Source organism: Pogoniulus pusillus, chromosome 4 (genome assembly GCF_015220805.1).
Source record: "Pogoniulus pusillus isolate bPogPus1 chromosome 4, bPogPus1.pri, whole genome shotgun sequence".
In the NCBI taxonomy this organism is placed as follows: Eukaryota; Metazoa; Chordata; class Aves; order Piciformes; family Lybiidae; genus Pogoniulus; species Pogoniulus pusillus.
In genome coordinates, this window is record NC_087267.1 from 31,889,438 (window position 1) to 31,904,752 (window position 15,315).

The 15,315-nt window shown below is 41.7% G+C and overlaps 1 protein-coding gene across 2 annotated transcripts; it reads right to left on the reverse strand.

Moving 5' to 3' along the window:
- Positions 1 to 277: 277 nt before the first annotated feature.
- Positions 278 to 13,146, reverse strand: DLD (dihydrolipoamide dehydrogenase). 2 transcript variants are annotated; one of them, XM_064142487.1, is made up of 14 exons: positions 13,039 to 13,146; positions 11,925 to 12,000; positions 11,119 to 11,198; positions 8,827 to 8,895; positions 7,192 to 7,261; positions 6,326 to 6,426; positions 5,839 to 5,982; positions 5,590 to 5,691; positions 5,041 to 5,231; positions 3,460 to 3,630; positions 2,882 to 3,071; positions 2,389 to 2,526; positions 992 to 1,081; positions 278 to 883 (listed from the first exon to the last, which is right to left on the reverse strand). In XM_064142487.1, exons 1-14 carry the CDS (start codon positions 13,075 to 13,077, stop codon positions 818 to 820), a joined length of 1,527 nt encoding a protein of 508 aa, XP_063998557.1. In that variant the 5' UTR covers positions 13,078 to 13,146; the 3' UTR covers positions 278 to 817. The 2 variants fall into 2 exon arrangements, with proteins under 2 accessions (XP_063998557.1, XP_063998556.1); XM_064142486.1 differs by lacking the exon at positions 13,039 to 13,146 and adding an exon at positions 12,507 to 12,599.
- Positions 13,147 to 15,315: the final 2,169 nt, after the last annotated feature.

The following is a 15,315-nucleotide window of genomic DNA, read 5'->3' on the forward strand; positions in this document are numbered from 1 at the left end:
AACAGAAAACAGGAGGGCAGAAAATACGACGCTGCTGCGTTTATGCGTGAAAGGTGCAAAATACCCCTCATGGCATAACACTTAACAGCCACCCCTGCTCTACTACCCAGTTTTAGCATTTCAAGAGTTGGACAATGGAAACTTCAAAAGCAAAAAACTATTTAAGTAGCAGTAAGATTACTTTTTCTTCAATCTTTCATTTCTCCCTGAGCTCTCAGTTTTTCCCGATACCAATATGAAGACATGATGTGGAGAATCACACAGATGCACACAGTAGTTTTCCATTTAAAAAGTCAATATAATTTTAATTGATCTGTATGAGCCCTGCTTTTCCACAACTAGGTCAAAACAAGTTTTGGTACTTGTGTGCTAGAAGTAGGTTAAATACTAAAGTTAATCATTTCAGAACGAAACACATTTTTGTGCGGAAGTGACAGTGGCATTTGTAAGTGCCAGCATTCAACTGGTTTAGTCTACCACTACTTCAAATACCACTACCATACACCAGGTATACCAGACATACACCCAGAGTTCTGTCCAGCCACCTGATAATCCCATGCAGCAGCAAAATGTTTGGCTTTGAAAAAGAGTTCTGTCAGGGTGTTTTCCTGCAACATTCATCATGAAAATAAACATGTAATTTTATGTATTTAATTTACAGAGACTGAATAATTCCACTTGTTCCAAACTCTACTTGTTTAAATACTTATGTTCAGAAATGAAGAGATTTACTTAATCCTCAAGACTCAGCCTTTCACAAGGGCCCACAGTCCATTTTCAGGGAGGTATTATACAGTTACAAAGACCTCTTTCCATTTTAGAAGTTGATAGCTTTGCCAAAAGATGCTGCTAGGTTTGCTTCCCTGAAGGCTTCTGACACTGTCTGTAGAGAGCAGACACAAAAAAAGGTACAAGTCATTAATAATTACATGTCATTGCACCATGTCTACGCAACTCTGGTGTTTAACAGTCTGGTTTAGAAGGAACTTACTGGGTGGGCATGGCAAACTCTGGCTACATCTTCACATGATGCTCCATATTCCATAGCAAGGGCAGCTTCATTAACCATTTCACCAGCACCCTGTAATTTAAGGACATTTGTAATTAACACAAATCCTCATGCAGCGGTCCAGGTTCTTCTGAATCAGTAACAGCTCATAAACAAACATGTTTTGCTCAAAAAGGAAGCTGTGTTGTAAGTAGCACTTCAGCTGCCTTTTAATACAAGTTGTAAGTACTTCATCTCTGTGGTGACTGTACTTGAGCCTAGTGTAAACCTAAACACAATTCTTAACAAGTGTATTTGTTTTCTCATTATGCAGAGTGCTACAAAATCTGAGCATTTTTCAGTCCAAGATACCAGTCAAGTAATACCCACATTCTCAGTGTACATTAGCACTGCTGAAACCTCCCTGAAATTTTAATGCCCTCCAACAAAGTCAAGTAGATAACTAGATAAACAAAAGCCTGTTATTACAGGTACACCCTCATTTTTATGTTCATTTACTCTGAAAACAACATTTGATGAATCAAAAATAGTGAAACCTATTACATTTTTAGCATTCAGATCTATAATCAAGATTTCTGCTTAACCCTTTTCCAGTGAAGAAAATTCTTCTGTTTCACACTGATAAACCTAAGTCATGCTTTTTTTAAGGCATGTTGGTTTTCAGATGACTGACATGAGACAAACTATCAGAAATCACAAGAATCCAACTTGCAAACAGAAGCACCTATCCACTACTGTTGACAGTTTATCCATTCATAGGAATAAAACACCCAGAAAAAACGAGAGCAGTTTTAATATTTCCCTTAAAGAAAGCTCTTAAAGACACATGGGAGTGCTTCTGCATACATGTTTAGGGCAAAACAAAGGGCAACAAAAGAAAAGATTTTTTTAAAAAAGAAAACTAAGAAACAAACCAGAGAGAGATTAGAGTTTAGCTTTGAAATGTGTGGGACAGCAGAAAAATGATACTGCTCCCAAAGAGAATTTTCTGAGTTTTCATCTTTACAAAGGATTTTTACTTAAAAGTTCTACCACATTTGGTAACCACACCATAAGGTTAACAGCTTTCTTCTAGTCTGAAATCCAGAGAGGGGAAATAAAGAATACACTAATTGAAAAGACCCAGAGTCTCTTCATTTCCCTTAACTTCCAGAATTTCACTCAAATAAGCTGAATCTTAACACCAAAGTAGGAGAAAAGTGAGAACGAAGGAGAGCAGGGCTGCAGAAAAAAAAAAACCAAAAAACCAAAAAAGTCAATAAACTTGATCTTCTTACATGCACCACTTCTTCCAACTTGCCAGCTACTCTGCAACAGTTCAGCACTTAAATGCAAACCCCTGACATGGCCAAGACAGCAGCACAATTTACAATACTTACGGAGCCTAAAATGTGAGCACCCAACATTCTATCTGTTGATTTCTGACTAAGTATTTTCACCATGCCATCCGTGTCAGCATTTGTTTTTGCTCTGCTGTTTGCAGCAAATGGAAACTTCCCAATTTTGTATTCTACACCCTACAAAACAGAGATGTGTTACTGAATTCATGACAAACAGGAGCAGTGTACTTACTGAATTATCTGTATAGTTACAACCACAGAGCCAATACAAAAATATAAGACACGTGGAAATGCATAAGAACATCACTGAAAGGAGCATAAGGGGACATTATAAAAAGACTAAGCCAGCAAATGAACAATATGAGACATTATAATAAGAGAACTACAGTCCTTGGGAGAGCAGTGTGCAGAAGGAAATAATTCAATCTTATGCCCTGGAAATTCTTCTGGAAAAAGCAGCTCAGCTACTTGACAGTGAAACCATGCCTGAGGTGGAAAAGCATTTTTTTTTTGAGAAGGGAACAAACAGTACCTCTTCTTTCAGCTGCTCTTCTGATTTGCCAACCCAGGCCACTTCAGGGTGAGTGTATATCACAGAGGGTACGCAGTTATAGTCAATGTGAACCGCTCCCCCAGCCATCCCTTCTACACAAAGAATGCCTTCATCTTCAGCTTTGTGGGCCAGCATAGGTCCAGCAACTACATCACCAATAGCATAGATGCTATCAGACCAATGAAACAGAATAAGACACTGTTTAAAAACATCCTAGCATACCTAGGCTACCTTATGAAACAGTTTTAAATAAGTTACTGACAATTCTAACAGATTAAAATATTAAATTTCAAAAGAAATACAAAGTATAGAAGAGCAATTTCCACAGAATCACCACAGTTCAAGAAGTACTAGTGACATGAAATAGAGATTCAAACTACAACACAATAAAGGTTGAATAAAATCTTTAGCCCCTGAAATAAACAAATCTTGAGTTTCTCCTGAAGAGAAAGTTATATTCTGCAATTAAAAACAAAACCAAAGTGCTTTAAGTAGGTTAAACTTATGAGTTCTGCTTAAAAAAAAATAAATATATATATATTTTTAGTCCTACTTACTTTGGAATTTTGGTTTGGAATCTGTTATTGACTGGGATTCTCCCCCTCTTATCAAGTTCAATTCCAATATCCTCGAGACCTAAATTTTTTGTAAAAGGACGTCTACCGATGCAAACTAGAAGCACATCACAAGTTATTACTTCAGCCTTGCCACCAGCAGCAGCTTCAACACTGTAGAAAGACAAGTAGTAAAAATGTTAAGATCTAATCTTCCAGCACTGTATTTCTTTGACTAGTAACTAACACGATTCAGATGACTGCACCATGCTTCTTCCTTTCAAGACTTGAGAAGCAGAAGGGGCAATAACTCTTCGTACATTTGCTTGCAACTCTTAGATACAGAGATTCAGAATCATAGAATCAGTCAGGGTTGGAAGGGACCACAAGGATCATCTAGTTCCAACCCCCCTGCCATAGGCAGGGACACCCTATCCTAGATCAGGCTGGCCAGAGCCCCATTTAGGTACATATTCACTACCAAGTAGAATGACCTGACAGGATCAAATCTGTACAGCAAAATACTTTGTGCTGAGTACTTGACATCCAAGCTGTATATATTCTGGAGTGGAGCAAGCTTTCTTCTGGCCCAGGAATTAAACACCTATTAGCTGCTGCCCTCCAGCGGGTGTATCTCTCAAGTGCATGTTTGTGTTCAATTACACACAGATGTATAATTCACGTGCTCCGAGAGCACAAGAACTAAAATGTAAGTGTGGGTAAGTAGAAAGGGTGTTTCAAAAACATACTCCTGAACCAAAACAAACTCTGTGTAGAAACAACTATGTGAGATCCAGCCAGCATCTGCATGGTACGTAAGGAAGCCCAGGTCCAGGACTTTTAGAATGCCGCAGGACATGCTATCCCAAGCAATACATGACACCATATTAAGACTCCACTGAAAAAACAATCATACTTAAGTTTACATTTGTTAAGTAGCATTAAGTTATTTTCTTAAAACTACAGCTCCTGCACGCAAGAAATACTGTATACATGGGGACTTCTACAAAGCGAGCTTGGTTTATATGTTTCTGTATTAGCTGTTCACCTGCAGATCTTCAAAGAGCTGGAGTCAAAAGACACCTATGGGACAGTTTCACTTGTTTCCCCTCAAAATAAACAAAATCTCTGACATGCTTATTTTGAAACAAGAAGAGGAATGAACCAAGTAACCCTTCCAGTGAGCAGCCAAACTGAAAACGACTGTATCAACAATCATGATGTTTCTGTTAATTATACCAGAATATCATCCATGAAAATAATTATTTAGAGCTTAGGGTTTATTGCTGGTCTCACTGTAACAACACTGGTTTATATTGGCATGCCTTCCACTCCAGTCAACAGACCCTCTTCTATATAAGCAGTCTAGGGCTCCAACAAAATTATGAGCTCTGTTAAGTTACAACACAGGACAAAAAATAAATTTCACTAAGGAATTAAGAAGTTTCATCCTGAATCCGTTTTCTTTTCCTGTTGTAAAAACAACAGTATCAGACTATATTTTTAAATAGGCTTTTTTAAATGGATTAGGAAGAACAATATATATATACACAGCATTCCTTTAGTCTTATGTTAAATACTTACGCGACATCAATTTTTCCATCTGGCCTCTTGGTGGCACCGGTAACTTTGGTGTTCAGTTTAAACTTAAATCCCTGTTTCTGAAGAATACGCTGAAAGTTTTTAGAGATCTCCATGTCAATTCCCATGCCACCAACATGGCCCATGAATTCAACTGCTGTCACATCTGCTCCGAGGCGCTGCCAAACTGAACCCTGCAGTCACAACAACATAGGCAAAAAGCATTTTTGAAAAGCAAACTTTAGATTCCTTTACTAAAATATTAGACTAATATTTTCAAAAGCATGATGACAATTAATAGCAAACTCAGATTTTAAAAAGCTGCAGTGTAGAATAAAACAAGACCAACTTAGCTAACCAGCTGCAGGAATACTGATCCTATAAACAGGACAGTTTTTCTGGTGAGAAGCAGCAAGTTATGAAGTCTGAACGATTTCATTACAACTCAATCCAACATTTACCAAATCACAGCAACACAACAAAATATAACACAAAAAGTGATGCCTTGTTCCTTTATAAAGGAAAGACCAAGTGTTTTACATATTCTCTTACCAGTTCCACACCAATGACTCCTGCACCAATGACAACCATCTTTTCAGGAACTTTTTTCAGTGACAGTGCACCAGTGGATGACACAATATTATCTTCATCAATCTAGTAACAAAGGAATTCACAAAGGGAAGTTATACTCTCTTTTTTACATTATATGTAAATCACAGAGAATGTGAAGTGCAATCAGATGCAAAAAATTACACATAATACTATGTGTACTGAAAAAAAGCACCACTGAAAAATACATACAGTAATTCCAGGGAAGGGAGCAACTTCTGAGCCTGTGGCTATAAGTATGTTCTTTGTATTGATAACTTGTGTGCTGCCATCTTCTTTGGTTGCAGTGACTTGGTTTTTCCCAGTAATTTTTCCAAACCCAGACACATGTATGACCTTTAGTAACCAGAACACAGTAAATTCAGATTCAAATGTCTTATCCAAGTTAAGCTGCATTTAACCTGAAGTTCACTACAGCTTTAGAGAAGCTGCTATCACATACTTTTGCATCACACCTGGTACAAATCACAAAGTAACTGTAAGCTATTCTTTTAGGTAGGTTAAGAATCAAGACACTTTTAATTAAAAAATTTCATAGAAGGGAATCATTCAAATTCTCCCCTTGCCAGGTCAGTTACTCAAATTAGTTTATGTGGCAAGAATATTAAAGTATAAAAGGCAAGAATTCCAGATCACAAAAAAAAAATAATGAAAACACCTGAGTATAACCCAAACTAACCTTGTTTTGTTTAAACAAATGAGCAATTCCACCTGTTAAGGCCTTCACTGCACCACTCTTCTGTTCCATCATCTTCTCCAGGTTCAAACGGATTCCTGTAACTAAGGTTAAAAAAAACCCTCTATCAGGCATTGCAGTGTTTATATATAAAGGAGCTAACCTAATCACAATTAACAGCTTTGATATAAGGCCAGGATGCCATTGGCTCTCTTGGCCACCTGGGCACACTGCTGGCTCAGCTTCAGCTACTATCTGTCAGTACCCCCAGGTCCCTTTCTGTTTGGCTGCTCTCCAGCCACTCTGTCCCCAGGCTGTATCTCTGCATGGGGTTGTTGTGGCCAAAGTGCAGAACCCTGCACTTGGCCTTGTTAAATCTCATCCCATTGGCCTCTGCCCACCCATCCAGCCTGTCCAGGTCCCTCTGCAGGGCTCTCCTACCTTCCAACAGAACAACACCTGCTCCTAGCTTGGTGTCATCTGCAATCTTACTGATGCTGGACTCAATCCCCTCGTCCAGGTCACAAATAAAGATATTGAACAGGACTGGGCCCAGCAAACCTGGTTGATTCTATGATTCTAAGATACAGGTATGTTGAATGGCCATACTAAATAAGTGCCAAAGGTTACATTCAACAACTGCTATGTTACAAAGCAGTATTACACTTTTCACATATCCATGATTCAGGGTTCAAGAAGTAGACACGTGGCCCTAACCCTCTGACTGACAGATGGAGAGTATTCTTTTTAAGTGCAAGAAGTCTTCTGACAAGAAAATTACAGTAGCCAGATCTGAATGATTAAATCTGCTCACTGATAGGAATAATTTACACTACCAGACACTGACTAGTTGCTCTCTACACACTCACTTTCAATTCCTCTATTAGCGAAATCTTTTCCATGGGCCAAGTGATACAAATGTGAGTTGTTCAGCAAGGCCTAAAATACACACATAGAGAAGCAGGCATTAGGACATACAGTCACAAATTAATTACTATATATTTAAGTTCATATTGAAAAAGGTGCATTTTAAGCACAAATTGTACATAGCATTTCTACTCAAGCATTTTATGAACTTCCATATTTAATAGAAAAGTGAACAACAGCTAAATTCACACCTATCCTTTTTTGCTCATTTCACCACAGAAACTGGAAATTACTCCACAGAGATTGGGAAACAAAACCAAATCAATCCCCCCTAGACTTTAAGGAAAGAAAGATGATCCGGACACACAGAAGCATTTCCTTACTACCTCAGACAAGAGATTATTTGTCAACAAAAAGGGGATAAAGAAAAACTAGATGAGGAAAATCAATAGAGAGTTACAATTTGTAGCCAGGTTGTTGTGCTAAAGTTACTGTAACTGCATAGCTAGTTGGAGCTAGAAGGCCAGCTCAGATCACCAGACATTCATAACTCAAAAAGAAAATGAAAACAGTTTTTATATGGATATCTATACATCAGCAGCTTTAAAGAGCTTGAAAGCTTGTAAAACGTCTGTAACTGCATTTCGAATACAAATAGCAATATAGTTAGGCAGGGATCTTGGTAAGAAAAGTGATGTCCCTCACTACAGCCCTGACAAAAACGAAATTACCAGTATCACTGCAAGAAGGGCAACAGTGTGAGTCTGTGCAGACTGAAATCTAAAGCAGGCGCAGTGATAGATTCAGTAAGACACCTGTCTTGTATGCACACACTTGAGTAAAGCGAATACTGTCAGAGTAAGATAATACTCTTTTTATGTACAAGTCATCAACTTTCTCTCCCTAAAGTTCATTTACCCATTTCACATAATTGTCACAACCCTGAACGTGTTAACATTCAGTATTAAAGACTGTGATGGTTTGGGTGTTCCCTGCCCCCCCACACTTTAGAAGTTACCCAGACTAGTCTCAGCCGGCTCTGGGAATATAAATGAAGCTATTTATTTACAGCTAGCACAATATACAAGCAGATATTTACAGTAGATACAGTTACAGACAGAAATATACAAGGTAAAAGGTAATACAGAAACACAACTCCCCTCCCAGAAACCTGAGTCCCCAGGAGGAGCTCTCAACCGCCCCTGCACCTTCCCCTGCCCCTCTCAACCTTACCCCAGTCCTAAAGAAGAACAGAGGTTCAGTCAAGAGGTTATGAAGCAAAGGTGGGTTAGTCCAAATGGAAGGTGAGACTAGGGAGATGTAGCTCAGCCAGAGCCCAGCCAGAGAGTGCAACAAAATGGCGAGAGTGTTACCTAATGTTTACCTTTCTTCTTCAGCAAGACTCTGAGGGGAGTAGACATCATCACTGTTTTCCTTTCACAGCCTATGATCTAGTTTTTCCTCACCAAAACATTCTAGCTTGCTTCAAACTAGCACAAAGACACAGCCACCACTTGACTGCAGCTCATTTGGATTTCAAAGTATGTCAATCATGAGTAACTCCTTAATCCTTTTTCAGACAATGTACATATTATCTGCTGCCTTTAATGAAATAATGATGAAGTATATAAGCTTACCTTTGATGGAATACATCCAACATTCAAACAGGTTCCACCTAATGTTTCATTTTTTTCTACACAGACAGTCTGAGGAAAAATATGGGGAGGGGGGAGAATTTTTTTAGCAATACTATTGTACGATTTCCTTACAATTTATGTCATGAATTAGAACAAATGACAAAGACCAGACATTTATCTAGTAACTCTTCCTCTACAAGTGCCTCTAATTCCATTCCTAGATTTTGTGGATCAGATTTCTCCTCCTTCATTTTCTTCCTGAAAAAATATAAAATTCCTCTTTGCAACAACATTTTCTACCAGAAGAGAACTACATTCTGCACTGCACCATTTATACTTTCATACAAGTTTAAGCACTGTGCTTCTAAATCCACAAAGTAGCTTCAATTAAAATACAACACGTGGTTCTGTGAAAGATGCTCTCCTCCAAAATAACCAAAAAAACCTCTCCAAAACACAAAACCCTGGAAAAAGTTATTAAAAAAATAAACCACACAAAGGATTCCTAAAAACAAACAAACAGTCAAGAGCAAACAACAGGTACATGAACCAGTGTGGGTTAAAACTGCAAGAAGTTATCACAATATCACCAGGGCTCGAAGAGACCTCACAGATCATCAAGTCCAACTCATTACCACAGAGCTCAAGGCTAGACCATGGCACCAAGTGCCACATCCAATCCTGCCTTGAACAGCACCAGGGACGACGACTCCACCACCTCCCCAGGCAGCCCATGCCAGTGCCCAATGACTCTCTCGGTGAAGAACTTTCTCCTCACCTCGAGCCTAAATTTCCCCTGGGGCAGCCTGAGGCTGTGTCCTCTCATTCTGGCGCTGGCCACGTGAGAGAAGAGAGCAACCTCCTCCTGCCCACAACCACCCCTCAGGTAGTTGTAGACAGCAATAAGGTCACCCCTGAGCCTCCTCTTCTCTTTTCTTTAAGGAAAACAAAGCAGAACAAAACTCCCAAACCAGAAACACTTTCCTCTCTAGACAGGCTATCCTGCAAGACCCACTGCTATAAAGTTATGGCAATACCTACAAAGCAAAAATCAAATGAAGGAAAACCAAGCAATGGGAAGGTCAGTATCAGTATGGATGGAAAAGCTTTCATATCCTTCTCAGCAACCTGCCAACATCAAAATATGCAAAGGAGAAAAACAACTGACAAAGCTTCAAGAGAAACAGATGACTTAGGGGCTAAGAGAGTATTGCAAACCCTTTTTATAGAATTAAAAAAACCCCTGGCATCTCCTTTGCAAGGTACACGCATGATTAAAATACTAGTTCCCTGGCTGACACTCCCAGAGCTCCAGTCTGCTGATGAGGGACTACCTAAGTGAATGCCTTTCATCATTTTCTTAAATTGATGCTTTTGTGCCAAGTAAAGGTGACAGTACCATGAAGAGCAGAATTCACCATGTCAAGTCTCAGAAACACACTGAGACACACTGATTCCCTCCTGGCCTACCCTTTCTCCTGTTTTAAGTATATGAACGCATGAAAAACGATCCAAGGACTTTAAAAGTTGCATAATGGATCAAACGGTGCCAGACTGCTCCTCCCTTTCCCTGACAAAGGAGATTCTGTCTCATCAACAAAACCTAGCAAAACTGTCAGAAAGCAAATAACCACAGACCATTGCTGGCAATAACATGGGATGTTGTGACAGTAATACAAAGACTTAACACTTGTTCTGGCGGATGTTGGACAAATTTGATGGTTAAAGTGCAGTAATTCAGTAAAGCACACCTGGATTCTTCCACAGATGGTGTAACTATAGAATCTGCTTTTTTGTCAGTCTCAAAACCTCAAGGACAGCACAAACATTCTTCATGATTATTCAGTACTACAGGTGATCCAATTCCATGGGATTCTTCTCTTCACATTCAAAAAGCACATCAGTTAATACTATTTTTCCTTCCCCAAGTTCCCCCAGTTATTTCTTCAGAACATTTAAGTGGCCTTTTGTCTTTTTTCTTCTTTCTTTGTTGAGACAAATTCCTTCCTAGCATTCTCTTTTGACTTTCTCTTCCACAAAGAGTAAAAGCTCTCTTCAATTATCACTCCCAACCAAAAGCCAGCTGTCCTGAGCAGCTTTGTCAACAGGAGGACTATAGAGAGTAATACTCTATCCATTTCAACTTCTGCATAATCTGAGTGAGCAAGGTAAAGATTACTGACACATCACCAGCATCCGGTAGCCAGAGATGCAACAAGAGACTTCCATCTTTCAGTACCACACAAACACCTTTCAGGTTCATTCTGCTATCTGGTCGAGGTCTCATCCTACCTTAAATCCAAGCTGAGCAGCTTTGATAGCAGCAACGTACCCACCAGGACCAGAGCCAATGACTGTAACATCAGCATCAACTGAAACATAGAATATTTTAGTTAGTAATGTTTCAATAACTAAAATTTTACTGCAGGGATACTCAGTGTTTGATTTTTTTTTTTCTAAAGCAAAGAGCTATTAAAACAATATGTAACTTAATAATAAACTAACTTAGAGAAGTAAATTATGCCTCACATCTTAAAGTAACTTTCTGAAAAAAGGAAAGGTTGCATGGAAGTAGTCACTCTGCAATAAAACAGCCAGTCTTAAATTTTCCAGGGAAAGTAACATAAAATGAAACGAAGAAACCAAATTCTGTCTGCCCCAGTGCTACTGCTATAAATCCTTTAAGAACTTAACCCAAGCTCTCTGGATAGTTTATTGTATCATTTTTCCAATATAGCTTCTATTGCTGTTTAGCACAAAACCCTTACTGAATGCTATAAAATCAGCAGTCTTTAAATACAGCTGAAATAGTTAGTTATGTAACCTCTAATTGACCATAAACACAACAGAAGCCACAAAATTTGTGCTTAATTCAGATCTTACAACCAAAATCTCCAAGGGAATATTATCTGCTATCACTATTCTTATGTTACATGAAGTTTAACTTTCATTTAGAGCTTCAGTTCGATGTCCTTGCCAATATGGATTTCATGTTCACCTGGAAGCCTAGTTTCACAGTGTCAAGAACTGTTTTGGGTTTTTTGCAGATATTTGGGCTTGAAGTTTTTTGTGCAACAAAATTCTTTACAATTAATTACCTTGATCAGCATAGGTCCTTTGTGACACTGCACAAATTCCCTGGAGACCATGATGAATTCGATCAAAATGGCTCCTCTAGAAAGGGGGGGGAAAAAATCTTAGGTTTAAAAGTTGAGGTCTACTCTGGAAGAAAAAAAATTAGCATTCAACCACTCACAACCACATAATTACAGTCACCAGTTAATCAAAACAGAAACAACACAACTGAGGCAGACACAGAGGGCACTGACTGGCACAGGTTAGATGAAGCTCTGTTATTCACCTGCTCTGCAACCTCAGCCCACCATTAGGCCTGTTTTCATTGCAGCCTAGACTAAGGCTGCTTTTAGCTACTCAAACTTTTCCAACCCTTCTTACAGGGCTCTCAAACCTCTTAACGACATAAAGCGAACAGCCACAGGAGCTTATCAAGAGTCCTATTCCATCACCATCTCCTGTGGCTACTTCCCATGGCCAGGCAATACCTCAGAGGTGGCCCTGGAGGGCAAGATTTTTAAACCGTAATGAGACAGCACAACTACCACGAGCATCTCACGGGCCGATCACCTTGTAAGAGGAGCAGAGGATGCTCCTGGAAATACCTGTGAAGCCCAAAGTGCTGCCCGAACTGCGGGAAGAGATCCTGTGACAGTTGGCAGTTCCCACAGCCACCAAGGCATCCACCCTCACTCCCGACCGCCCCCGGACATTCTCTCCGGCTGAACCCGGGGCACCCCTCCTATGCTCTCGGGAGGGCCTGCACAAAACATTACAGGGCAGCAGCGCCAAAACCCCAGAGCTCAACACCGCTGAATGGCGTGACACCCGCCTGCGGCCAGGCGACACCACGGGCACCGTGTCACTCAGGTGGAGGCGAGGGCGCGCTGGGCTACGATCGACTCTACTGCCCCGTGCAAAAAGACGAAGACAGAGAAACCAGGGAAACGCCGCCACGCCCGCTCCAGGCCGCCCGCTCCAGGCCGCCCGCTCCGCCCCCGCCCTCCTGCCCGCTGCCGGAGAAGGGTGGGGGGCCATGAGGAAAGCCCAGGCCCGAGAGCCCGAGCGCAGCGCGGCCCGGCTGTTCACGCCGATCCGCCCACCCCGCGATAGCGCCGGGCGCTGCTGTCGCCATACCCGAGCGAGGGCGCAGGAGACACGTCCCCAGCGCTGCATGTCCGCTGCTGCTGGCCTTCTCCCCTCCGCCGCAACTCCAAGGACTCGGCGGACTTGCGCAGGCGCGCTGGCCCGGGGAGGGAGGGGAGCGGCGGCCGGAGAGCAGCCCGCCGTGGCGCGACAGCGGCCCCTGGCGGAGACAGCGGCCCCTGGCGGAGACAGCTGTCCCGCACAGCCAGGGAGCGAGCGAGCGAACGGGGCGGGGCGGCGCGAACACGGCAGCTGCGGCGCAGGGCGGCGCCGGCACTGAGCTGGCGCTGCCGGCAGTGCTTCCGGTGGGCAGCAGCGGTGATGGCCGGTGCTGCGCTTAGTGAGCCACGGGCAACTTGGGGTCAAACGCAGACAGTCCAAGCGTTTCGTTTTTCAGAACGAAACTTCGTTCTCCCGAACGGCAATGAACGGTACACGCATTCAGTCGTTAAAACACAAATATGAACGTGATAAGGGTTACAGGCGGCTTGACATAACTGCTGTCAATGCATTTCATCCAGGGAAAAACGGAACGGGAATACGGAATTTTATAATTCATGCAACTGAGTGGCATTTGTATTCTTCCAGACTCTTTGTTCCCTAGAACTGAGGGTGCACACCCCGTAGTCCTCGGCTATTTGCACTTCGGCACGGCAGTATTTGAGAACTGAAATCCCTCATTGTCTTCGGGGGATCAGCAACAAGCCAAGGCTGCTTTCCTTCTGCGCTGAATTCCTCCTGATTCAGGACACGGGCAGTATTCCCTTCAGTTCATGCTAATTTATGCTCATGTAGACAAGTCTTATGCCATATACTCCATAATACAGCTTGCCTATCTTGCCCAAAAGGGAAAATACGTGCTGCGAGAAAGAGGTCTCAAGTTTCCTGGACTTTCTAGTGTCTTCCCTAAAAGCAGTATTTCCATCAGATGGCAGTGTTCTGTTATTTCCTACACGGAGGAGCACATCACCGAGCGCAAACGTTGTGGCATAGTATTTATAAGTGCCAGGCTTTCTGATTATAGCAGACTCAAGTTATTTAGCGAAACTACCCCAGAGGACAGCAGCTCCCCCATTAATAAATACAGTCCGACCTGACAGAAGCGCACCGACTAATGAGTGTGCCAGTGTCGTAAATAACAGGCACAAACTGGCGTTCATGCAAAATATGGCTTTAATAGAGTTGCAGGAGTCAAGCAATGTACAGACCTGGGCGTGCAGGGAGGCTCCGCTCTGCCCTAACGCACACCTTTTGTTTTCAGTGTTCTCTTTTTGTAGCCTATTCTATTACATATTCATTGCTAATTCTAAGAAAAGGTTGGGTTTTCCGTATCAGTTTTAGGAATGGGAGGTGTCTCTTCCACGCATGTCTCTTTTTATCCGGTGGTCCCTCTGGTGGTCTTCAGTGATGAAGTAAGGGGTCTTAAGTGATGAAGTAAGGGGTCTTCCTCAAGTCTCCTTCCCATGAACTCCAAACTAGTAGTGTCCTTTGTATGACTCTTCCTCTGTTTGCTCATGCGCAAAGGCTGTCTCCACCACCTGCCTCCCTCCTCCACCAACCTTTCTAGTTTCTAATTATTTATTGCTGTTATCTTAAGCCAAGTGTATGCTTTTGTGATGGTTGTGCAAGGAGGAGTGCAGCTCCATCCAAAATCCCCCTTCCCCCTCTTGCCATGAATTGATCAGATCGAACATATATTTCTCACTCCAGCACCTAGTCATGCTGTGTGAAAGGCAGCTGTGTTCAAAATAAGAGGCCATATTCAGCAGGCAGGATCCCTTTTCTGCCTGTCTACATAAGGATTTATCTGATTGCACATCCAGCAACACTGGACACTGGATGCACCTGAGCTATTTAAATCAGGTGCACTCTCACTGGCTAATAAGAAGGCATTCTGGAATTCCTGATGTGCGCAGCAAAAGTGCCATGGCCCAATGATTGCCTCCTGTCTTTGTTAATGAGACAACAAAAGAGAATAAGAGAAAAATCCCTCTCCTGTAGCTAACTGAAAGTGCCCAGACAACACATTTTAATTTGCAGTGGCTTCTCCCCTGGTTTGCTATCCTTGGTGCACAGCAGGGTACAAGAGCCCTCCTCTCTGCAGTTAGAGCTTGGCAGTGTGTGAGGATGTCTAACGATATTTTTTCTCTTCAAATGTAGATCTGAATGCCATGAGCATGTTGCCATTGCTGGTAGCAAAGAAGACAACAACAAATGGCTTGGGACTGAAAAGCATGCCTTGGGCACATCACATCTTGCTAAGAGTGC